The 24878-nt window shown below is 38.5% G+C and overlaps 1 protein-coding gene and 1 long non-coding RNA gene across 2 annotated transcripts in view; one reads left to right on the forward strand and one right to left on the reverse strand.

Annotated features, from left to right (window-relative positions):
* Positions 1-7173: 7173 nt before the first annotated feature.
* On the reverse strand, positions 7174-23444 carry LOC144232797 (uncharacterized). Its single transcript, XR_013335519.1, has 3 exons — positions 23365-23444; positions 21806-21841; positions 7174-7349 (listed from the first exon to the last, which is right to left on the reverse strand). It is a non-coding gene; the product is annotated as an uncharacterized LOC144232797 (long non-coding RNA).
* Positions 23445-24367: 923 nt separating this feature from the next.
* The window catches only part of CUNH21orf91 (chromosome unknown C21orf91 homolog), a 30222-nt gene continuing 29711 nt past the window's right edge, over positions 24368-24878 (forward strand). The window contains exon 1 of the mRNA XM_077765635.1: positions 24368-24501. Within this exon, the coding sequence (XP_077621761.1) occupies positions 24375-24501 (127 nt within the window). The 5' untranslated portion in view covers positions 24368-24374. The remainder of the gene's footprint in view (positions 24502-24878) is intronic.

The following is a 24878-nucleotide window of genomic DNA, read 5'->3' on the forward strand; positions in this document are numbered from 1 at the left end:
ATTAAAGTTTAGACAAGAAGAGAGCCTCCGTTATTTGTCACTTAGCTTTGGGGTGGTTTCTTACATTTCAAAATCTAAATAATATAAACTTGAAGCCACAGGACTAGTCTAGTAGAAATTTCACCACCTCTTTCTCCAGACCTAATTGCTGCACTTTGTACTGCTGGACACGGAGACTGCCACTACGGCCCCTAGAAAGTGCATGCAGCTACTGCCACCACTGCCAGAGCCACCAGAGTGGATTCTGTGTCATCAGTGTTTTTGGATATCACTACCTTCAATTCGAAGCCTGGAGAAAATGCATCTGATTGATGGAGCCTAAATCACATGCCCATTGTTTCACATTGATACCTCCAGTCTCTACAATTTAGATATGGGTTCTGTTTAATCAAATTAAAAATTCTCCAATGCAGGAAGTGTGTTCAGATGCTGGGTCATCAAAACAAAAAACAAATGCTATCACATGTACCATAGTATTTCATACCTCCATTGCTTTACTGATGCTGAAAATAATGTTTGAAACATATCTTCAGGAGCTCCTGAGTGGTCCTGTAGATTAAGCATCTGACTCTTGTTTTTGGCTCAGGTCATAATCTCACAGTTTCTGAGTTAGAGCCTCATGTCAGGCTCTGCATTGACAGTGTGGAGTCTAGTTGGGATTCTCTCTCTCCCTCTCTCGCTCTGCCCCTCCCCTGCTCATGTTCTCTCTCTCTCAAAATAAATAAAAATAAACTTAAAAAAAAGAGAATGAAACATATTGTCATCCTTTGCTACATAAATTACTCCGCTTCATTTTCTCTATTAAATCTGACTTCTTCCTACCCGCTTCCCCAACCCTAGCTGAATTAGGAAAATACACAAAGGCATGGAATCTATCAAAGTAATAAGCACTCCTATTTGTTGAAGTAGCTCCTTGTTGGTCACAGCTCTTACCATTAAGAATCTTTCAATCTGAGTGAATGAAATCTTTCACCCAATCCCCAGTGTTTGTAACACTGTAAGTTCTCAGTGTTTGCTTCTCCACAAATAACCTGAGATTTCATTACAGGAAGAAATAGGAGATGAATTTTATATAGGGCGCCTGGGTGGCTCAGTTAGTTAAGCGTCCGACTTCAGCTCAGGTCATGATCTCATGCTTCATGGGTTCGAGCCCCACGACAGACTCTATGCTGACAGCTACCTCAGAGCCTGGAGCCTGCTTTGGATTCTGTATCTCCCTCTCTGACCTAACCTGCTCATGCTGTCTCTCTCTCTCTCTCTCTCAGAAATAAATTTTTAAAAACATTTTAAAAAATTTTTTAAAAAGGAGATTTTATAAAATACATTGATGTCAGATTATTCACAAGTCAATGTAATTTATCTCAGAGACAACACAGTGCCACTGAAGGCTTTGGTACTATTTATTAGATAAAGATTCCTGTGGAATCAGTGTACAGGATGCAAAGATGGGAGTGAGACTGGAGCCTCCCTGGCAGGCTATCACAAATGCTGGGTGTGTGAGTAGAAGGGCATAGTCCAATCATGAGATGAAATTAAGAAGATGAAAGAAACTGATTGGTGCTGGGTGAAGAGGGAAGACAGACAGGAATGTTTTCATAGGTGAAGTGACAAAATATGTGTGTGTGTGTGTGTGTGCATGTGTGTGTGCATGCATGTGTGTGTGTTTAATTGTGGTCATTTCTGGGGCGCCTGGTTGGCTCAGTCGGTTAAGCGTCCGACGTCGATTCAGGTCATGATCTCACGGTTCATGGGTTCAAGCCCCGCATCGGGCTCTGTACTGACAGCCAGCTCAGAGCCTGGAGCCTGTTTCAGATTCTGTGTCTCCCTCTCTCTCTGACCCTCCCCTGCTCACACTGTCTCTCTCAGAAATAAATTTTAAAAAAAACATGAAAAAATTTTGTTTTAAATTGTGGTTATTTCTTTGTTTTCCCAAGAACTTTCCTTAATTCTACTCATTCTGAGGCATTTTCTAACTGAGGAAAAGAAAAACTACTGCAGAATAGGAGAAAAGGATGTCATCTTCTTTGCTTTTGGCTTCAAAAGAAATGTTCTAGGACAATAAAGACTTTGCAAGAGTACTTGCAAAAAGAGACTACATCCTTCCTTTCCACTCAAACTCCTATGCCCAGTAAATAAGGGACTTCTGATTTAAATGAAGTTACAGAGGTGAAGCACAAGGGTTAGTGCATATACAGAGAGGATTTGAATATGACCCTCTTTCCCAGGTATGTAGTTTAAGTAGAGAAAATATTGGAGAAAAGTGTTCTAGATAGATCTATCACATCAACTTGGTACCCTAGCATCAAGGAAGAATGATAGTGTGGGTCTCTCTGACCAAAATGACATCAGGCCAACAATTAGACATGGTTGAGTATGACATCAGGGAACAAAGACGTTCTAATGACAGCTCTAATTCTACCTTAAGCTCATCAGTGAGAAGTGGACAAATAAACTTTCTGTACTTCCCTAAGTAGGGCTCAGATGTTAGTTAAAGGACACAGCCAAGGGCCAAAGGGTCTTGAATTTGTAATCCAAATGTCAGCATGAACCATGCAACTGAAGCCTTATAATTGCAGGGGTTTCAGGAGGTGGTCTTTTGAAAGAGTGCCACTGGAAAGCAGACACCCTCCCTCCCTGACCTCCTAGCTCAACTTACATCCTGTCATCATAAATAAACCGTGGGACAGGAGTCTCACCTTGAAGAAGAGAAAAAGGTAAAATCCCAAAGTAACATTATTTTAAACTTGAAGTGTGAGAGGTATCACACCTTGAAAGGTATGACAAAGACTACATTCACCTAGAAATGCCTACATACAGTTTTAAAGCATCAGGAAAAATAGCATGTAATAGGAACTAAGTTCAATTGTAAGAAAATAAAATGTTACCTGTTTTCCATGTATGACTTTAGGGCCTATGAAAATTATGCTTACAATAGGTATAAAGGTGTTTACTACATTCTTAAGTGGATTAAGTATTCTCTTTGGGGAACTACAACATATTTTATTTAAAAAAAAATAATAAATCATTGAAATGATTCAACACTATATTGAAAGTAACAAAGTGAACTGCTATTTTTCCTCACATCTGGCCTTCTCTCTGAGACACAGTCTGATTCTAATTTAATGCTGGGTATAGGTCACCAAGGTGCTAAGGGTTGCTAGCTGATACTCTTTAGTACAGTGCATTTCAAAGATGTCCAGTCCCTTCTTGGGTCAATTAAAAGTCTACAGGACTCCAACAAGGTGCATTAGGTATTGAAATTGGCCAGAGAGTTAAGATAAACCCTAGTGCAGAGGTTGTGAGTAGGGAAAGTGGGGAAAGCATTGGGTGGTTGGGGATGGTGAGGGGTGGGGGGGAGTACTCCCCATGGGAATGTTGGCAATGTCCGCAGGTAGTGTTGGTTGTCACAGCTGAAAGTGGTGCTGCTGCCACCACCTCTGGTAGGAGCCAGACATGCTGCTAAACATCCTACAATGTACAGAGAGTCCCCACGGGAATCAACAGTCAAAAATGTCAATAATACTAAGGTTGAGAAACCTGCTCTAGATGTGAGTTAGAAGCCTGAACACTTTCAGGATCCTGACAGCCTCATAAAGTTGACCTATCACTTTCAATTGTTCATAGAAGAAGTTTGGTGTTCACGGGATCTTTTGCTCTGGGGAGGGCTTGGACAGAACTCCTAGAATTGTTACAAAAATACTTTTTCTTTTAAGGGGCTTGATGATGATGATGATAATATTCAGGTAAATTTAATCCTAGTTCTAGTTCAGAGCAAGAAAGACAATCTATTCATCTGTTTATTTTGGATCCTATACTATGCCCATTTCATTACTGAGATCAGGGAGAGAACAGAAAGGAGAGAAAGAAAGAAGACTGTAGGAGAGAGAAGCTCAAAATTATCTGTTACATTGAGAAGCAAATTACTAGGTCATTTAGTAATAATATTAGCTTTGAAAACTGTAAACATTAAATTTTAAAATGATCATTAGAGGGGTGCCTGCCTGGCTCAGTCAGAAACAGCATGTGACTCTTGATCTCAGGGTTGTGCATTCAAGACCCACATTGAGTATCTCTACACCAAACTTAAAAAAAAAAAATTCTGGGTGGCTCAGTTGGTTAAGCATCATTTTTGGCTCAGGTTATGAGCTCATGGGTCCATGAGTTTGAGCCCCGCATCAGGCTCTGTACTGACAGTGTGGAGCCTGCTTGGGATTCTAGAAAAACTTTAGAAAAAAAATTCGAAAGGGGCACCTGAGTGGCTCAGACAGTTAAGCGTCTCTTGATTTCGGCTCAGGTCATGATCTCTCAGTTTCGTGTGTTTGAGCCCCAAATTGGACTCTACGGGCAGCACAGAGCCTGCTTGGAATTCTCTCTCTCCCTCTCTCTCTTTGCTCCTCCCCCACTTACACAGTCTCTGTCTTTCCCAAAACAAATAAACAAAATACTAAAAAAAAATAAAATAAAATAAATAAAATGGTCATTAGATTGTTTTAAGAAATATTTTAACTTTTAAATAACAATGAAAGAGCAGACTAAATTGTTTCCTTTACTTAAATGTAGAATCCAATTAATCAATCAATAAATACAGTAATCTCCATCTTAATTTCAATAATCTGATTTTGAATAGTTCTGTACAAAAATGCTAACTGGGAACCTAATTACTATGATTTTAAATAAGAAGAAATCATAATGTGGCACATGTCAACCACAAATCCACAGCTAACTTCCTAAAACTCAGTAAAATACCTCTAAATCAATCACAAACTATCATGTTAGCACGTAAAATACTTAAACATTACTTCCAAAGAGCCAACAAATTAATACAGCTAATAACTAGTTATTTGGTATATAGCAATACACTGAATATCTCCTGTCTGAAGACTCAAAAGCTTTCCAAAATATCAACATGTGACCCTGATGTTGTGGTTTAAATACCTCAAACACTTCTGCATACATTGTTTCATTGAAAATATTTTGTTAGGTGCCTGGGTGACTCGGTTGGTTAAGCATCGGACTCTTGAAACTCAGGTCATCATCTCATGGTTGATGGAGATTAAGTCCCACATCACACTCTGTGCTGATAATGTGGAGCCTGCTTGGGATTCTCTGTCTCTGCCTCCCTCTCTTCCCCTCCCTCTCTCTCTCTCTCTCAAAATAAATAAATAAATATTTTTAAAACAAAGAAAATATTTTGTTGATTTTTCATTTCACTTATAACTAATAGTGTTGGATTTTTTAATGTACTTAGTGGGTATTTGTATATTTTCCTTTGTTAAATGTCTCTTCAAGTATTTTAGCTAGTTCTTATATTCAATGCATATATTTTTATTGTTGAGATTATAAAAGTTTCTGGGTACTGTGTCAAATATATGTAGTATGAATATTTCCCCCCACCCCAGTTTGTAGTTTGCCTTTCATTTTTTAAGTCTTTCAAAGACTAGAAACTTTTAATTTTGATGAATCCAATTATTCAACTCTTTCTTTTCTAGTTAGTGGTTTCTACAAGAAATCTTCACCTATTGCAAGGTCACAAAAATATTTTTGTGTTTCTTTCTTCCAGAAGTTTACACATACTAGAACGGCTAAAAACAAAGGCTGACAACACTTAATGCAAAAAAGGATATGGAGCAACTAGATAGCTCATAAATTGCTGCTGAGCTTGCAAAATAGTACAAGCACTTTGGATGTTTCCTTGGCAGGTTCTTATAATGTTAAACAAACATCTACTTTATAACCCAATGATTCTACTCTCAAGAGAAGTGAAAACATGTTCACCAAAAGCTTATTTAAAAAAATACTTACAGCAGCCATATTCCTAATAGCTAAAAACTGGGAACCATGCAATTGTCGAACAGGCAGTTCATGAACAAACTGTAGTATAGTCACATAATGAGGAATGAACTAGTGCTGCATACAACAATATGGATGAACCACAAAAATGTGGTGAATGAAAGAAGCCAGATACAAAAGAGCATTTGTTTTACGGCCCCATTTACAGGAAATTCAAAACAGGTAAAACTAATAGATGTTGATGGATGTTAGAAGAGTGGCTGGTTGCCTTAGGGTGGAGGGAAAGAAAGGAGATTGACCAGGAAGGGTACAAGGGAATTCTCTAAGGTAATAAGACATGCTCTATGTCTGGACAATGGTGTGGATTACATGAGTATATTGATTCATTATTGAATCATACACTTAAGATGTATACGTTTCACATGTAAAGTATACCTCACAAAATGTACATCACATTGCATTTTAGAAGAATGGGTATAAATTTGTCCTAAATGTACACAGCTGAGAGATATGTATATTTTATCACATTTGGGTATTAAAAGTCACAAGCATTCTGCTGGAAAATGTTAAACTGGGAGAAATCCTGTTGGGGTATGCCTGTATTTCCTGTATGCCTGCAAAGATCTGTCCTTGCCTGTGCCCTTTTAGATGCAAAAAGAGGGTCAGATTATGTGCTAGAAATTGTTACACTCCGGATTACAACAATATAACTCAGTGGGAATCTCAACAGTGGGGCTGTGTTCTCCTCTGTTAGATCTGTACTATTGGCAAGTCCCCAAAGTTAATTCTATCTCTACCTATAGTTGCAAGTACAAAATGTGGTATAATAAGATTTTATTTATAAAATAACAAAGTTGAAAAATATTTCCTTAGCTATAAAATTAAATATAACCGTTCTTTCTCAAGGACCAGAGAAAGTATATCACTCAATTAGTGATGGATTATCTGCTGAGCATCCAACCTAGTCTTAATAGTACAAAAGAGGCCACCTAACTGTGGGTAAAGCATGAACTAAACCCCTTGTCCTTTATGAACAAACCTGACCTTGGGTTAACTTTATGACACTGTTTTGAAAAGGGTAGAATGGAAGTGGTACTACTAGGCAATTTTTCTTATGATAAAAAATGATAAATTGCATCTAGCAGGAGAGAAACTATATATGAACTATAAATACCTTGTGGGAAATCATAGCTTTGGTCTCCCCGAGTGTGATGATTCTCATAACCTAACAGTCCTGCAGGGACTCAGGAATTTATGCCCCCTGATTGGTGTGAGGACTGCTATAAGAAGTCTTATTGAAGAGGAGTGCTGAATGCTGCCCTTCTAGCAAGTTCCATTTCCTGACCCGTATTCCTCTAAATGAGTCTGATGCCAAGTATACCTTATGGAGTCTTGTGAGTCTTGTGAATTTTTAGAGACCACTCTGGTGGCTATTGCAGTAATTCAGCTCACAATATGGGATACCATAGATGGAATAAATATGTCTCTCGTGATCATGGGAAATTTATTGCTCGTGGAGTCACTCTCATTCTGTTCCATGGGTAAGTCACTCTTCATCGCTAGAATATAAAGTAGAGATGGCATGTGCTCCTGTCCAGTAGCAGGAGTGTCACAAACATAAAATAACACATGAAATACGTTGACCCCCTTAGAAGAAAGGCATTAGAAAATCTAAATACACTTTGGTACAGGCACAGTTGTTAGCTTTACTATATTTTTATATCCTCCATTTTTTTTATTTTATTCACAGGTGTATACGTAACTGGTTCCTCTCTTTATCACAAATGAAAATTATAATCTTTCTTCTACATTTGGCTAACTGCACCTAGCTATTAAACTTCACAAACCAAAAGCAAATAAAGAAAAATGTCAAACACCATTAGAGAAGTCAGTGACCACAGAGGAGAGAGGATTAAAGAATGGAAATAAAAGCATTCTAAAGCAGAGGAAAAAATTAAGGATTCTTAGACTTAAAGGTATTTGATATCAATAAAGCAAACTAGGAGTAGCTCCTGAACAGTTTCCATGGGCATATAAATTAATCTGTCAGATCTATCAGAAATCAGTGTACAACCCTGAGTCACCACCTTTTCCTGAGTTTGCCATACAAGCTTTTTTCCTACATAAACTTTTAATGAGCCTAACATAAAATGTAAGCCAGTGAACCTAGTATTATATTATATAATGCACTTTAGAGAGATTAAGACTCATCCTAAGCCTACATGATCTGTCATTTGAACTTTAATTGTGAAAAAGAGCTGGATACAGTCAACTCCCCTTACTGAGTTTTAGGTATAAAGCCCACATTCTCATTTGGCAGCTAACATTATCATTCATCTGCACACTGAATGGCTTTGCAAAAAAAAAGGAAAAGGAAAAAAGAAGTTCTAGAAAAAAAGACTAGATGGCTAGCTTTGAATGATAAAGCTGCAAAGTGTTTTTGTTTTCTTTGGGTTTTTCAGACAAAAAAAACAAAAACAAAAACAAAACGATGGTTTTCCAGATGATTAAACTGAAATATTTAACACTTTGCAATTTTAATTTATTCTCTAGGCATGCATGAAAATTTTACCAATAGCCTGTAGCAGTATACTTAAGCTGCCACAAGTTAATCAACACACCCTACCCACACTCAGTTTCATTTTCCCTGGTGTTTAAAAAGAACACATCGGTGGACGTGGAGAAGAAAGGGGCAAACTATCCTATCTGATCCCTTAACTCTGTAATCTTTTCCACCAACGGGTTTATGTCTGAATAAAGAGGACATAAATAATATGACCAAAATTGCCTACATTCGTACTATTCCTTAAAGCCTCCCTCAAATGGTGACTGAGAGTAAAATCCATATGGACCCATTACAGAGATGATAGACTACCTCTATCCATGTTGGTCTACCTAGAAGACTAACCGATTCTACTATCTATACTACATTTGAATGTTAATGAATACCTGCTCTGTGATAACAATGTGCTAGATACAGGTCATCTATTTACAATGGGGTTATATCCCAGTAATGAATTCCCATTCACTGTAAATTAAAAATATCTTAAGTTGAAGATACATTTAATAAATCTAACCTACTAAACATCATAGCTTAGTCTAGCCTACCAACATTACATTAGCCTACAGTTGGGCAAAATCATCTAACACAAGGCCTATTTTATTAAAAGTATATTTACTTATTTTACAATAAAGAATATAATAAAGAATATCTTGTGAAATTTATTAAATACTGTACTGAAAGTGAAAAAGTGGTTGGAAGTGTATCTACTGCTTACCCTGGTGATCATGTGGCTGACTGGGAGCTGCAGTGGTCCCCAGAGGCCCCTGTCTCAACATAGTATGACCCCACATATCATTAGCCCAGGAGAAGATCAAAATTCAGGATTCAAAGTATGGCTTCTACTAAATGTGTATCACTTTTGCACCTTCATAAACTCAAAAAAGCATTAAGTTCAGGGGTGCCTGGGTGGCTCAGTCAGTTAAGCATCTGACTTCAGCTCAGGTCATGATCTCAGGGTTCGTGAGTTCAAGCCCCATGACGGGCTCTGTGCTGACAGCTCAGAGTCTGTAGCCTGCTTCAGATTCGGTGTCTCCCACTCTTTCTGCCCCTCCCCCGCTCATTTTCTCCCTCTCTCTCTCTCCCTCTCTCTCAAAAATAAATACATATTTTTTAAAAATTGTTAAGTTGAACCATTGTAAGTCAGAGACGGTATAACTGTGATCATTTGTTTATACCCCTATTGTCAATTCCTTGAGGATATGCATGAACTGCATCTTATTAATCTTTTTACTCTAAGTTATGCATATAGCCTGATGTATCATAAACTTAATACTGAGTGAATGGACAAATGGTTAAATAAGGAGCAGTATGGCAGCCAATCAGTCTGAACAGCTACTAAAAATACTGCTATTCTATTAGTTAGAATATTTTCAGCTGCAATAAGCAAGTAACAGAATAGCAGACAAAAAGTGGATTAAATAAGGTAGATATTATCTCAGTTTATTTTCTTTTAATTTTTTTTAATGTTTAATTTTGAGGCAGAGAGAGAGAGAAAGACAGAGAGTGAGCAGAGGAGGGGCAGAGAGAGAGGGAGACACAGAATCCAAAGCAGGCTCCAGGCTCCAAGCTGTCAGCACAGAGCCCGATGGGGGGCTCAAACCAAAGAACCACAAGATCATGACCTGAGCTGAAGTCAGACACTCAACCGAATGAGCCATCCAGGCACCCCTATTACCTCACTTTAAAAGGTAGATAATATGTCATATGCGTCCAAGTTCTTTCTTTCTTTCTATCTTTCAACCTCAGTACATCAGTGATGTCTGCCTTCATGAGCACAAGATGACTGCTAAGGCCTCAACATCACACTATCACAAGAATAAAGAATAGCCAAAGAAGAAAGGAAGAGAGTGAGTAGGAAAACAAACAAACAAACAAAAAACAATTTTCTTTTCTTCCCAGAGGTTCTCATCTTATCACACTTTTGTTTACCTCTCAGTAAGCCAAGACTGGGTCACTTGTCCATTGTTAGGCTGAACAAAGAAGAATGGAATTTCCACAACTGGCATAGAAACTCTACGGCTAGAGAACAGAGAACAAAGATGCATCCTCCCTGCCCTATGCTTCCAAATAAACAAAATGCAGATTCTGTTAACATGGAAGAGGAAGAAATGGCTGTAACCCTCAGTATCTGCAGAGCGCACTAACAGCATGATGTATAGAAGATCTTAGAGTCTGCATACTCTCAAATCATTCATTCATTCAACAAATATTTCTTAAGCACCTATTATGTGGCAGACAGACACTATTCTCCATCCCTGGGGTACATTATAAAAAATTATATAACTTCCAAACCTCATAGAATTTACAGTTTAGAGGAAAATAGACAATGAACAATAAGTATAACAATAAGATATATATCATATATATAAATATATCATATATAAAAGCATTTCATGTATATATAGAAGTGATTTGGTTTTGTTTTTTTTAAGATCAGGAAAAAGAGAGCCTGGATGGAAGATACGAATAGTGTGATGAGAGAAGACCTCTTAAGAAAGTGACAGTGATTTGAAGGTAAAAAAAAAAAAAAAGGCAAAGATTAAGGCCCCGGCCTAAAAAGCTGACTGATTCTGGATTCTAAAAGGCAGAGGGTTAGTTTGTTGCTTTCTCAGCCCAGTCTAATTGTTCAGATGGCCTCAAGGTAGCTGCCATTAAAATGAAAGAACATATCAAAAAGGAAGAACAAGAAAATAAAAACCTAAGTGCTGCACAGAATACATTTTAAAAAAATTTTTGGTTGTGCTTACAGACACATTGGATGCAAAAAAAGTAAGAGCTTACTAAAACTGCAGAAATTGTGTTGTTAAAGAGCCTATGAGCCTAAGAACCAAGGATCCATGTGACTTTTTCAAGTCTTAAAACAACCTATGGGCCTACAAACAACTGCAAGACACATGCAGCCCTCAGGGAGAACATATTCCCAAAGCCAAATTCAGATGTGACCAAGAAAAATAATAGACAAGATAGGTCCTCCCATAGAGAAGAGCAGGGGCTACAGACAGCAATGGACAACAATTCCTTCCCAGCGAGCAGAAACAGGGAGCGATGGAGGGGCTTCACCCACTAACAGCACAAAGGTCCTTGACACTCCTACCCTGCTGATCTCCATCAGTACTAGGAATCAATGACTGGGGTTTCTCATTCTTCTCTTTTGTGAATAGAAGTTTTAATTTTCTGATCCACCTGAGCTACAGCTGGACATGAATGAAGAGACAGAATGTCACCTAGGACTCGTGGGATTTGAGCTGAATACAGGAACTGGATGATCCTTTGAGCTGTCTCCCTTGGGAAGGGGCGAGTAGGCTCTGTGTGTCTTGCTTGGAGAAAGGATGAATGTGAGAAGGATACACACAGAAACCTGGCAGCCAGAGTTGTGGGCTCTGGGAGAGGTCACAGCAGCCCGACAATATCCATCTAGCCCTTATTCCTGGGCATATAATCAGGTTATTTCCTAGTCTCCCTTGTAGACCACTGCAATCACGTGACTAAATTCTCAGCAACAGGAGCACCTGGGTAGCTCAGTCAGTGGAATGTCTGACTCTTGATTTTAGCTCAGGTCATGATCTCCCAGTTCTTGAGATTGGGCCCCAAGTCAGGCTCCGTGTTAAGAAGACTAGCTGGGATTCTCTCTCTCTCTCTCTCTCTCTCTCTCTCTCTCTGCAGCTCCCTGCTCGTGTGTGCACTCTTTCTCTCAAAAGCACATAAACACTATAAATAAATAAATAAATAAATAAATAAATAAATAAATTCTCAGTGATAATATGTGAGTAAACGGGATCTGTGCCTGCCTTTTCAGGACTGGGGTCTGTAAGAGAGGTGTGCCTCTGCCACACTGTTCCCCTTTCCACTGGCTGAAACCTGGATGTGGTGAACAAGCCTTGAGATCGCGCACTTGATGATAAGGTCCTAAAGGAGTCACAAGGAGGAAGAATCCTGGTCCTTGAATCAGCATTCACAAGAGTGGAAGAGAGCTGCTACCGACCTGGAGCACCCTCAACTATTACTTATTCCTGAAGTCTCTGATTTTCTAAGTCTATGTGTACAACAACTTAGTATACTCTAACATACAAATTAACTCCCTAGCTGATGCAGAAATTATCTTCTATATATTTTAAGATGGTAAAAAAGAACATAATTCACTTTAGAAAGCTTTTGTCTTAGTTTGGGCCACTGTTAGAGAATACCATAGACTACTAGATGGGTTACAAATGATTCCGGAGGCTGGAAGCTAAGATTAAAGCACTGGCACATTCAGCATCTGGGGAGAGCCCATTTCCTGGTTCATAGACAGACATCTTTTTACTGTGTCCACCTGTAACAGAAGGGTAAGAGAGCTCTCTGGAATCTCTTTAATAAGGACACTAAATCCATTCATGAGGCATTACATCAAAGGCCTCACCTCCTAATACTATCGCATTGCTGATTAGGATTTCAATATATGAATGGGGGGGCATAAGTGTTTATCGTAGCTTTCTTTCAAAATAGGTAAAATTTTTAAATTTTTGAAGCCATTATCTGCATTATTTTGGAAAAAAAAAACTGGTGGAACCCCACGTTTCCTACAGATTATAGATACATGGTTACTAAACTTAACACATGAGATTTAGATTAATGAAAAAAAAAGAAAAATATTATGTGCTAATGTGGTACTCAGACATCCTTACAGTGCTACATCAATTAAAATGCAAGTATACTTCAATGTCATTAAAAACGCCATTCCAAAAGCAATCACTTAATGCCTGTCTCTTCCACTAGGTTGTAAATTTTTCAAGAGGAAGGATCATTTTGTTTTCTACTGTATAATTAATACTTGGCATAATATCTCACATATAATGAGTATTTAATAAAAATGTGTTGAATGATTAAATGAAAAAAACATTTAAAATGTTTAATTGGTTTTAACTTTTATGAAAAAGTAGTATGTTTTGGTTTTGGTGGGGATTTTCTGAGACAGAGAGAGAGCATGAGCGTGGGAGAGGCAGAGAAAGAAGGAGATAGAAAATCTTAAGCAGGCTACATGCCTAGGATGGAGCCTGACACAGGCTCTCAATCTCATGAACTGTGAGATCATGACCTGAGCCAAAACCAAGAGTCAGATGCTTAACAGACTAAGCTACCCAGGTGCCTCCAAAGTACCATGTTTAACAGAAACCCAAAAACACAGGGGCACCTGGATGGCTCAGTCAGCTGAGCATCTGACTTCAGCTCAAGTCTTCTTTTTTTTTTTTAATGTTTTATTTATTTCTGAGAGAGGGAGAGAGACAGCGTGAGCAGGTGAGGGTCAGAGAGAGAGGGAGATACAGAATCTGAAGCAGGCTCCAGGCGCTGAGCTAGCTGTCAGCACAGAGCCCAATGCAGGGCTCAAACCCATGAACCATGAGATCATGACCTGAGCTGAAGTCGGATGCTTATCCAACTGAGCCACCCAGGCACCCCAGCTCAAGTCTTGATCTCATAGCTTGGGAGTTTGATCCCTACATTAGGCTCTGTACTGACAGCTCAGAGTCTGGAGCCTGCTTTGGATTCTGTGTCTCCTTCTCTGCCTGCCCCTCTCCTGCTTGCAGTGTGTGTGTGTGTGTGTGTGTGTGTGTGTGTGTGTGTGTCTGTGTATGTGTGTGTCTCTCAAAAATAAATAATAAAACATTAAAAAAAAGAAACCCAAAAAACAAAAAGTTGTATTCTTTCTCACTTACCCTTAATGCTATCATTTCCCATCAACAAATATTTTGGAATAAAGAAAATTACGAAAGATTTAAAATTCTGAAATATTTAGCAGCACTCTCAACAAAGGCCAAAACATGGAAAGAGCCTAAGTGTCCATCAATGGACAAATGGATCAAGAAGATGTGGTTTATCTATATGATGGAATACTACACGGCAATGAGAAAGAATGAAATCTGGCCATGTGTAGCAACANAGAACATATTAATAAATCCTTGTGCTCTGTAAATACAAAAAAAATAAAATTCTGAAATTTTAAATTTTATATCTAACTCAATAGGCACATGAATAGTTAACTCAGAAATATATCTGTATTTCCATTTCTAGCTTGAGTATTCCACATCTAGACATCTGATATCTATACAATATAAAAATAAACCTCTAATAAAATTTTATGGAATGGACTCTTCTCTAACTTGAGACATCAGACCCAAACATTCCTTTTATCACCTTGAATTTAACAGTGGGAACTCTGCACACTACTAAAGACTGGATTTGGCCCACAGTAAAAGAAAAAAAAAAAGAAAATCAATAGCTTGGTAGTTACCTCCCAATCTCCTCCCAGCAATGCCAACAGTGAATTTATCCAGAGACTGGAAATAGGTTTGTTTTGTTTTGTGTGCACAACAGGACAATGGATCAGCAGACAGTTTACCCATAATGTCAGCATTACTGAAACTATAGGTGGTAAATCCCTTTAATGCAAATATTTGAATCTCAAACTCTCAAAGGGATGCTTGTCAAAGCTTAAGAGGAGACATGATTTTAAGACAGACATTTTCTTTGGGGTAAGGTTTCCAATACAGCAGCACCAGACTTCGTCTAAAATACTGTTAAGGATTAGACTTTTAGAAAATGGATCGACAAAGCAGAAAAAAGCCCACTGTGCTGTTCAATTTGAGCACAACGCAAAAAGAATTCTAAAATAAATCATCAACTTTTGTGTTCTTGCTTACTAAAAATGAGATATAGTTTAAATAGGCATTTTTAACCTCAAATATATTAAGCATGCATGGACTCTAAGGATGAAAATTTAGTTTTCAGTGTTTATTAACCAATTTTAATTTTTTTTTTTTTAACCAATTTTAATTTTTAATATGTGATTCATTCACTCACACTCTCACACAACAAACATTTATTGAGTACTGTAGCAGAGATTGCTTGTTGCCTACTCCAATATCCCTGCTCTTTTAGAAGCCCTGATTTTTGGCTGAGCCCACAGATGCTGGAATAAAGACCCGACACCCTAGTTTCCCTTTCAGCTAGGTTCTTAACACCACAAGAGTGAGGGGTAATCAGAAATATGTGGCAGCTTCTGAGAGATATCCCTAAAAAGCAGCTGGCATGTATTCTGTGCTCTGACTTCTCACCTTCCTCCACCCTGCTGTTTGGAACGTGGTTCTAATGAAAGAGTCTATGTCCTGTACACAAACATGAGACCCACCTCATAGGGAATGACTGAGCAGAAACCCAGAAGGAGCATGAATGCCTAAGCACTTTGTGAATCAGAGCTACCACACCCACCCTAGACTGCCCATCTCTAGACTTTAATGCAAACGAAAAAAGTCCTATCGTTTAAAGTCACTGTTGTTTGGAGCTTTTATATTACTTGCAGTGAAACATTACCCTAACTGATACAAGATATTTGTAAGATATTTTAAGTGTTGAAATAAATACAAGATGAGTAAGGCAGAATTCCTGCACACACTCAGCTTAAAATTTAGCAATGAATACTGAAGTATAAACAGTGCCAGAGTGGATTGTAATAGTTTTTGCCTGTTTATTATGTTTTCAAATGAACTGTCTTCTGATAACAGCAGTCAATTTCTCTTGGAGTAACTCTTCTCACATATCATAAGATCAAGTTTCAGTACCTCTAGCCCCATTCCTGAGCCAACTTGTGATTTGGGGAGGTGGGGAGGAAGGGAGAGATGGAATGTAATCTAAGCCTGGCCAGTTCAAGTACTAGCCATTGTAACTGATTCAGGAATGAGCATATGAACTAAACCTAACCATTTAGAATCCCACTATATTAACAGCTATTAGTGCAATACGTTGCATATCAAGACAAACCATAAGTCAGTCCTTACAGCAACAAACATCTATCATGGGTCTGTAGGTCAGCTGGGTTTACCTAGCTTTAGGCTGCAGATTAAGCCGAGGCCTGCTCCGCAGCTCATGTGCTCCATGGACCAGCAATCATTTGGGTGAAGTTCTCATGACAGGTGGCAGAGATAATAAGAAGCCAAGCTAAACCACACAAGCACATTTATTGTCTCTGCTCATGTCACATTTGTTAACATTCCATTGGAGAGGGAAAATATATTCTGCCCAGGGTAGTGATTTGTAAGGTCACATGGCAGAGGGAGGGTATGAAGAAACAGAAATGACAATGTAACAAATTATGCACATATCTTGAGTTTCTGGTGCTTTCAGAGTCATGGTATTAAAAGGTTCTAAGCCAGTGGCATCATGTGCTCATCTTCCAGGCTAAACGGATGAGACACATCTACAACAGCAGAGAAAGAGATAACACGTGAAGAGAAGCAAAGACGGCAGGGGTGAGAGATGGATGGATAGATATACTAAGTATACTGAATCCTTTATTTTTTTTTTAAGTTTTTTATTTATTTATTTTTGAGATAGAGAGACAGAGAGAGATCAGGGGAGGAGCTGAGAGGGACAGAGAAAGAATCCCAAGTAGGCTCTGCACTGACAGATGCAGCCTTGAACTCATGAACTATGAGATGGTGACCCAAGCCAAAACCAAGAGCCAGTCACTTAACCAACTGAGCCACCCAGGTGTCCCTGAATCCTTTACTTTAAAATGTACACAATGCCAGTGGTGCCTGGGTGGCTCAGTTGGTTGGGCGTCTGTCTTGATTTCAGCTCAGGTCATGATCTCACAGTTTGTGGGATCAAGCCCCACATTGGGCTCCATGCTGACAGCTTGGAGACTGCTTGGGATTATCCCTCTCTCTCTCTGTCCTTCCACTGCTTGTGCACACGCATGCATGCACTCTCTTCCAAAATAAATAAATGAACTTTTAAAAAAAAGAAGAAGAAAAAGGCAGCTTCTCCTCCAACTTCACCTACCCCTTCCATCACTATCTTCTTGCCTGTTAGTCTTGACAACAATTAGCCAAGAAACAGAGTTTGTTCCTCTGATTCTGTTCTGTGAAACAAATAAAACCTTACTCAATTCAGATACTGTTAATCAGGTTTTCTGTTACTTGTATCTGAAAGAATTCCTAACTGCTTTAAGCCTGAAGTCAAGGTAATAACTGTTTTAGGTCAAGAACCAATTATATACCTCATCTTTTTATATTACTTTACAGTTTATAACATACTTTTGCCCACTCTTTTGAGTTACTAGAGTTGAAAGCATTGCAGTTAAAGATAAAATCCTTGACTATCCTAGTAAATAAGTTAGGTTTTATCAAATGAGATGGTAAACTGGCAGGTCCACTGTAACTGTCTAAATGCTAAATAGATTTATGTATTACTGTTATGAGAAAGTCAAGAAATCCCCCACACATTTTGGGGAAGAAAATTTCATCTGTGTTTATTTCAGAATGTACTGTGAAGGATGGACTGCTAAAACCAGATTAGAACCAAAGAAATTCTGTGAAGAGGCTCCTTTTTGGTGAATGAAGGGTTTATTCACAAAATAAGTGATTACAGCCAGGATGGAGTGAGGAGGACTAGAGTCTCTGTTAAAAGTTAGGAAACATGGGAAAATGTATTAAATCTCTATTTTCAAACACTGAAACACAGGAAAGCAAATAGGAGAGAAAAAAATGAGGTGAGCCCTACAATTGCCCCAGTTTTATACTTGGAGATATTTTCAGGCCATGATCAATATAGGGAGACCCAAAGCAAAGCTGGGCTGAGGAGATAAAGATTGAGTTTGGGGAGTATGAAATGTCTGGAATTTGCAATAAGGAGTTACAAAGGAAGAACTATAGGTAGAAAGAATTCCATGATACCCGTTCTTTAAGTCTTTGCCTGAATAATAAACTATACATGTGCAGGGTGAGGCTCCAAGAGGCTGGGCAAAAATTAGCTACCCGAAGAAAGAAAAAATACTGGAGAACTACAATCTGAATGACTACTAGCACTCACATGGGAAAGGAGTCCTTTAGGTTTCATCTAATTAGAGTACAGAAACTTTATTAAAGACCTAGGACAGACAATAGAAAGCCTAATCCAAATTCTCTAAGAAAGGACTAGAAAATCCTTAGAACAAAAGAATAATCTGGACGCTCACAAACAAAGTTTAAAAACAAGTCTCAAAAGGATGAAGCTGATCTACTACTAGAGTAATAGCCTCCCAAAACAAAGCCCAATACTCTTTAAAATTCCAGATATCTAATGTATTAGTTTCACCATGCTGCTGTAACAAATTAATATAAATTTAAAACTATACCCATCTATTATCTCATTGTTCTGTAGGTAAAAAGTCTAGGTACCGCATGATTCAGTTGAATCCTTATTTAGAACCTCACAAGGGTGAAATTAAGGTGTCAGCAGGGTATTGGAATGAACTTCCAAAACCTTTGTTTGTTGGCTGAATTCAGTTCCTTTCAGTTTTAGGATTCAAGTCCCCATTTTCCTGCTAGTTATCAGCTGGGGTCCAGTTTCTGCACCTAGAACAATGGTGGCTAAAATTCTTCTCAGGCTTCCAGTCACTTTCATTTCTCCTTCTGCAGCATCTGTCTGACTTTAGTTGAAGAAAGTTCTTTGCTTTTAAGGACTCATGTGATTAGACTGGGATAACTCCAATAATCTGGGATAATCTCCGCATCCTAAAGTCCATAACCTTAATTATATCTGCATAATCCATTTTGCTATGTTACATACTGTATTCACAGGATGCAAGGATTAGGGTATGAATGTCTTTGGGGAGCTATTCTACCCACCATGCTCCACAATGTCCCATTTACAATGTTTGGCATCCAATCAAGGCATATCAGATAAAGTGCAGGAATATATGACTTACATCCAGGAAGAGGGAAAAAAAATCTGTTAATATATTTTGATATTTTAATTTTATTTTTTAGTAATTTCTACACCCAATGTGCAGCTCAAACTCACAACCCCAAGATCAAAAGTTGTATGCTCTTTTGACTGAAATATCCAGATGCCCCAAAATATCTATTAATATAAATAGGCAGAAATGACAGAGATAATGGAACTAGCAGATAGAGTTTTTAAAACAGTTATTAAAGGGGTGCCTGGGTGGCTCATTGGTTAAGCATCCAGCTTCAGCTCCAGTCATTATCTCATGGTTCGTAAGTTTGAGATTCACGTCAGGCTCTACGCTGACAACTCAGAGCCTGAAGCCTGCTTCAGATTCTAGGTCTCCCTCTTTCCCTGCTCCTCCCCCACTTGTTCTCTCTCTTTCTCTCTCTCTCTCTCAAATAAATAAACACTTAAAGAAGTTTTTTTTTTTAATAAAAGAATAGTTATTAAAAAATATATCTAATGTTTTGGGTATCTGGCAGACTCTTGGTCTTGGCTCAGGTCATGATCTCATGATTTGTGGGTTCCAGCTCCTTGTCCAGCTCTGTATTGACAGCACCAAGCCTGCCTGGGATTCTGTCTCTCCCTCTCTCTGTCCCTTTCCCATGCATCTCTCCCTCTCCCTCTCAATAAATAAACTTAAACATAAATATATATATTTATATATAAACTTAAATATATATATATATCCAATATTAAAAAAAAAACATAAAGACACTGAGGAAATAAATGTAAATTAAATAGAAGGAAACAGAATTTTTTGTTGAAAATATATCATCTGAAATGAAATTTTCACTGGATAAGCACTATAGAAGAAATAGTAAACTTGAAGACTAGTCAATAGAAATTTTAAAAACTGAAGTACACAGAGAAAATGTTGAAAAATAAAATGATCAGGGCCTTAGTAATCTCTGGGATAATATTAATCAATGTAACATGTGGAATTGCAATCTTAGACTGTAAAAGAAGATTACATTCTTTTCTACATTTGATGAAAAATATCAACCTCATATTCAAGAGGCTCAACAAGCCCCATGAAGGATAAATACAAGAAAATCAACCAAGACACATCATAATCAAACTGGCTAAGACAATTAAAAGAGGATTCAAAAGCATACGGGAGCCAGGGGGTGAGAAGCAGGATGGGGGGGTGGGGGGAGACACACTACACATAAGAAGAAAAGTTAAGAAAGTTAAAAGGCTAAAAGACAAATATCTATCTTCCTAGAATTCTATGTATAAAGAATGATTCCTTCAAAACTGAAGGTAAAATAAAGACACTGTTAGACAGGGGTTCCTGGTAAGCATCTCACTCTTTATTTCAGCTCAGATCTCTCTGTTTTGTGAGATCAAGAACCATATCAGGCTCTGTGCTGACAGNATGCGTGCACGCTCACTCTCTCTCTAAAAATAAATAAACATTAAAGAAAAAGACATTGTTAGACAAATGATGGCTGAAAGAAATTGTTATCAACTTACAAATGCTACAAAAAATAAAAAAAGAATTTCTCCAGGTGAAAGAAAATGATACCAGTGGCAACATGGATATATACAAAGGAATGAAGAACACTGAAACTGGTAAATATGTGGGTAAATATAAAAGTTATTTCATTCTCTTTTTAAGCTTATTTAAATACAGCTTATTAAGGAAAAATGTATTTGGAGTATATAACACATGTGTTAAGCTTATTTAAAATACAGCTTATTAAGAAAAATGTATTTGGAGTGTATAACACATGTGAAATAATACATATGACAATAAGAAATGATCAGAGTAGAGAAATATATTATTGTAAGCTTCTTATATTTTACATAAAATGGTATATTATTTTCAGGTAGACTGTGATAAGTTAAAGATGAATCTACTAAACTCAGATATTTTTCAGCCCCCAAATACATAAATATATCCATCAATCCCTGCACACATAAAATGTAGCTAATAGAGGAGATAAAATGAGAAGACAAAATACTAAACAGCAAAACAAAACAAAAAACTCAACTAATCCAAAGAAGCCCTGCAAAAAGGTAAAAGGAACAAAGAACATATAGAACAAATAGAAAACAAATAGTAAGATTGTAGACTTAACCCAACTATATCAATACTTACACTAAACATAAATGGACTGAACACACCAATTAAAAGACAGAGATTGTCAGCCTGAATTTAAAAAGCAAGACACAACTATGTCTACAAAAAAAACAAAACAAAACAAACAAACAAACAAAAAACATAGTAATATAAAGACAGAGGAGGTAAAAATAAAAAGAGAGAAAAAGATACACATGCAAACACTCATCATAAGAAAGCAGGAGTGGCATCAGAGAAAGCAGATTTCAGAACTATTACCAGAGATAAAAAGAAAAACTGTATAGTGATAAAAGGATTAACTCATCAAGAAGACATAACAGTACTAACTGCAAAAAATGGTATAGCTTCTGGGGCACTTGGGTGGCTCAGTCAGCTAAGTGTCCAACTCTTGATTTCAGCTTAGGTCATAACCTCATGGTTCATGGGATGGAGCCCTGTATCTAGCTCCATGCTGATCATGCAGCCTGCTTGGAATTCTCTTTCTTCCTCTTTCTCTGCCCCTCCTCCACTTACTCTCTCTCTCTCTCAAAATAAATAAATAAACTTTTTTTTTTTAAATGGCACAACTGCTTGGGAAAGCACTTTGGCAATTTCTTTAAAAGTAAATATGAACTTACCATGTTACTCAGCAATTTCCACTCCTAGGCATTTACCTGAAGGAAAGAAAACATGAATACACAAAATAACTTTTAAATTAATATTCATAATAGCTTTATAGTAATAGTACCAAAACTAGAAACAACTCAAGGGGATAACAAACTGTGCAATATTACTCAGTAATAAAAGGAAACTGCTACAAAACATCATCATAAATCTCAAAAACATGCTTGCATGAAAGTAGCCAACCACAAAAGAATACATACCATTTAATTCCATGTATGTGAAGCTCTAGAAGAGGCAAAACTTGCCTTAAATGATATAAATTAAATCAAAAGTTGAGGGGGTTTGACTTGGAAGAGACATAAGGAAATTTGGAGGTTGTGGAAAGGTTCAATAAATTGATTGGTGTGGTGGTTACACACTGTGTACATTTGTATAAATTCACTGTGTTTTTAAAATAGGAAAAATTTATTTCTGTAAATTAGGCTTGGATTTCTTGACTTAATCAACAACAAGGGTCAGGAGTTTTAAGGAAAATTAATAGGGTAAAATGCCACAGAAAGAAAGATAACTCTGAGAATTGAAAAGAACTTGTTTCACTACAAGAAGTGTTAGTGATTTTAGAAAGCATCTTTATTGGAAAGATGTGTAGAATCCATTTTAGTTATACTTACCTAGACTGACAAATTCAAATAGAAAAGGCACAGACTATTCTATTTCAATTAATGCTCTCAAACTTCTATTTCAAATGTTTCCTTTAACGTGCATAGGAATCACTTAAAAGTCTTGTTAAAATGCAGGTTCTGATTCATGAAGTCTTGGGTAGGATTTGAGATTCTACATTTCTAACAAAACACCAGGTTATACGGATGCTGCTGGTTCATCCACTCCACTTTACGCAGCAAGAACACGGATAAAGAGTCTGAGGCATCGATGGTTTGTATTGAGTGTCAATTTGGTCTAGAAGTTTCCCAGATCTACGGAATCCATCCCTACCACCAGTTAGTTACATGCAGATTGACAACCCAGCCCGTTTCCTATCTGTGAACGTAACCAGTACGGATGCTTACGATGCTGTGGAAAAGAATTGACTTTACATCTGCAGCCCTGGGTCCAAATCCCAGTTCTGTTTCTTAACAACTATCATCTGAGTTAGTCACTCTTAGTTGTGAAATGAAAGAATAGTTTCGGTTTCTCCTCTCTAGGCTGTTGTGAAGATTACAATAGAAAATGTAAGTGAAAGTATAGCAGCATGGAGTATAACCTTAAAAAAAATATAATGGCTTAAAATGTCAAGCAAAGTAGGCAGAAGATTTTAAGTACCACACAGTTTGGGAACAGGGCGGGACCTAAAAATAAGAGGCGGGGCTCTGGGATTATCCCCGTGGGCGTGCAAGGAATGGACCATATTATACCGGAGGGAAGCCCCATCTAAAAAGTAAGCTTCCTTAACATTATCCCTAAATTATGAAACCTGAAATCTGAACTTCTCCCTTATCACATATTTCAACTGGAACTTAATCCGACGTCCAATGATACAACTGCTTCAGTCTAGTGATTTCAAACAAAATCCTACCCAACGCATCTCTGTCGTCTTCTCGGACCCCGTCGTCACTTTTCTGTCCCCGCCCCCCGCGGCCCCCGCGGGGGGCAGTAGTTTCCACTACGCTAAAGGGGGAGGTGGTAACGGACTCCTGTATCTACTTGCCTCGAGGAGGGGGACGTAGGAGCAGCCACGTTCCGGAAAACCGTAAGAGATCTGGCCCAAGAGGCGCGGAATCAAGAGAAAAATCCTAGCCTAGAGCGCGGCGTCGGTGCCGGCGGAGAGAGNGGACTCGGGTCCGCGGCTTCGTGAGGGACGGGCGCGCCCCCCCCAACGCCGGATGCGGAGTGGGGGCCTGGCCCCCCGAGGCGTTGAGTCCTGGGCAGTCCGGCTGCCTTGGCACTCGGACGCCTTCTGGGTGGGAGGAAGTCCAGGGCGAGGGGACCCCAAGGCTCCTAGCACCCCACCTGGGACTCCCCGGCTCCGGCCGTGCTCGACCCGCCCGGTGGAGCCGCTGCCCGGCCTTCGGTGCAGGTCCTTTGGACGCTGCCGGGACGCCCTCTCCGGGTGTTCGCGCTTCCACGTGTGTTTTCTGCCGTGGATCTCCAATAGCAAGCCTCGCTATATCGAGTTAGAGAAACGCATCTAAGGGTTCTCACAATGAAGTTAGCAAAGCAGTGTCCCGAACGGGTCGTTTTTCCTGCATTTAACAGCGTTAAGTAGGTTGGAAGGACCCCGGCTGCGCTGCTGAGCATTCGGTGCCAGGGCCCGGATGGGGCAGAGCTTAACACCGCAAACTGCTTTCCTTCAGATCGCCCTCTCAACCATCTGAAGTACGGGATCCAAAAAGGCACTTCGGCTTAGTGACGCCTATGACAAGGCTTTAAGTTTTACCACGATAGAAGTGTGATACTGAAGCTGGTTTGATGGGGCTGTTGCGTTAGATAAACAGCATCCTTCCTCTAGAAGTTCCTTAATACTGCCATACCGTCAAGTTCTTGAAATTGCATAACCTACCCTTTCTGTTTCTTAACAGGGACAATATGAACGAAGAGGAGCAGTTTGTAAACATTGATTTGAATGATGACAACATTTGCAGTGTTTGTAAACTGGGAACAGACAAAGAAACACTCTCCTTCTGCCACGTTTGTTTTGAGCTAAATATTGAGGGTAAGGACACAGTATAGATTCATTTTAATGGCATGAACTTTACATAACTACTTTTGCTGAACTAACTATAAGGTAAAATGAAAATTTCTTGAATGATTGGCAGTTGTGCCAAATATGATGTGTGAAAATCTGTGGAAGCTAAGAATTTATGGAAAGGAGGCCGAAGTTCTCACAGCTGTGGATTAAGATAAATCTTTTTTCCTTGTTTTAATTACCACGTACTAACCCCAGTTTTGCAAATATAAAAATAAGGTACCAGTTTTGAGTAGGAAACATGTTTTCTGGTTTGAGACCTTATTAAGTTGTCAGGTGGATTCTTTTGTTCTTTCTATATTAAGAATTAACATAACCAAGCATTTACATTGATGAGCAAATGT

The sequence above is a fragment of the Crocuta crocuta genome, unplaced genomic scaffold, assembly GCF_008692635.1.
Source record: "Crocuta crocuta isolate KB4526 unplaced genomic scaffold, BGI_CrCroc_1.0 scaffold174, whole genome shotgun sequence".
In the NCBI taxonomy this organism is placed as follows: domain Eukaryota; kingdom Metazoa; phylum Chordata; class Mammalia; order Carnivora; family Hyaenidae; genus Crocuta; species Crocuta crocuta.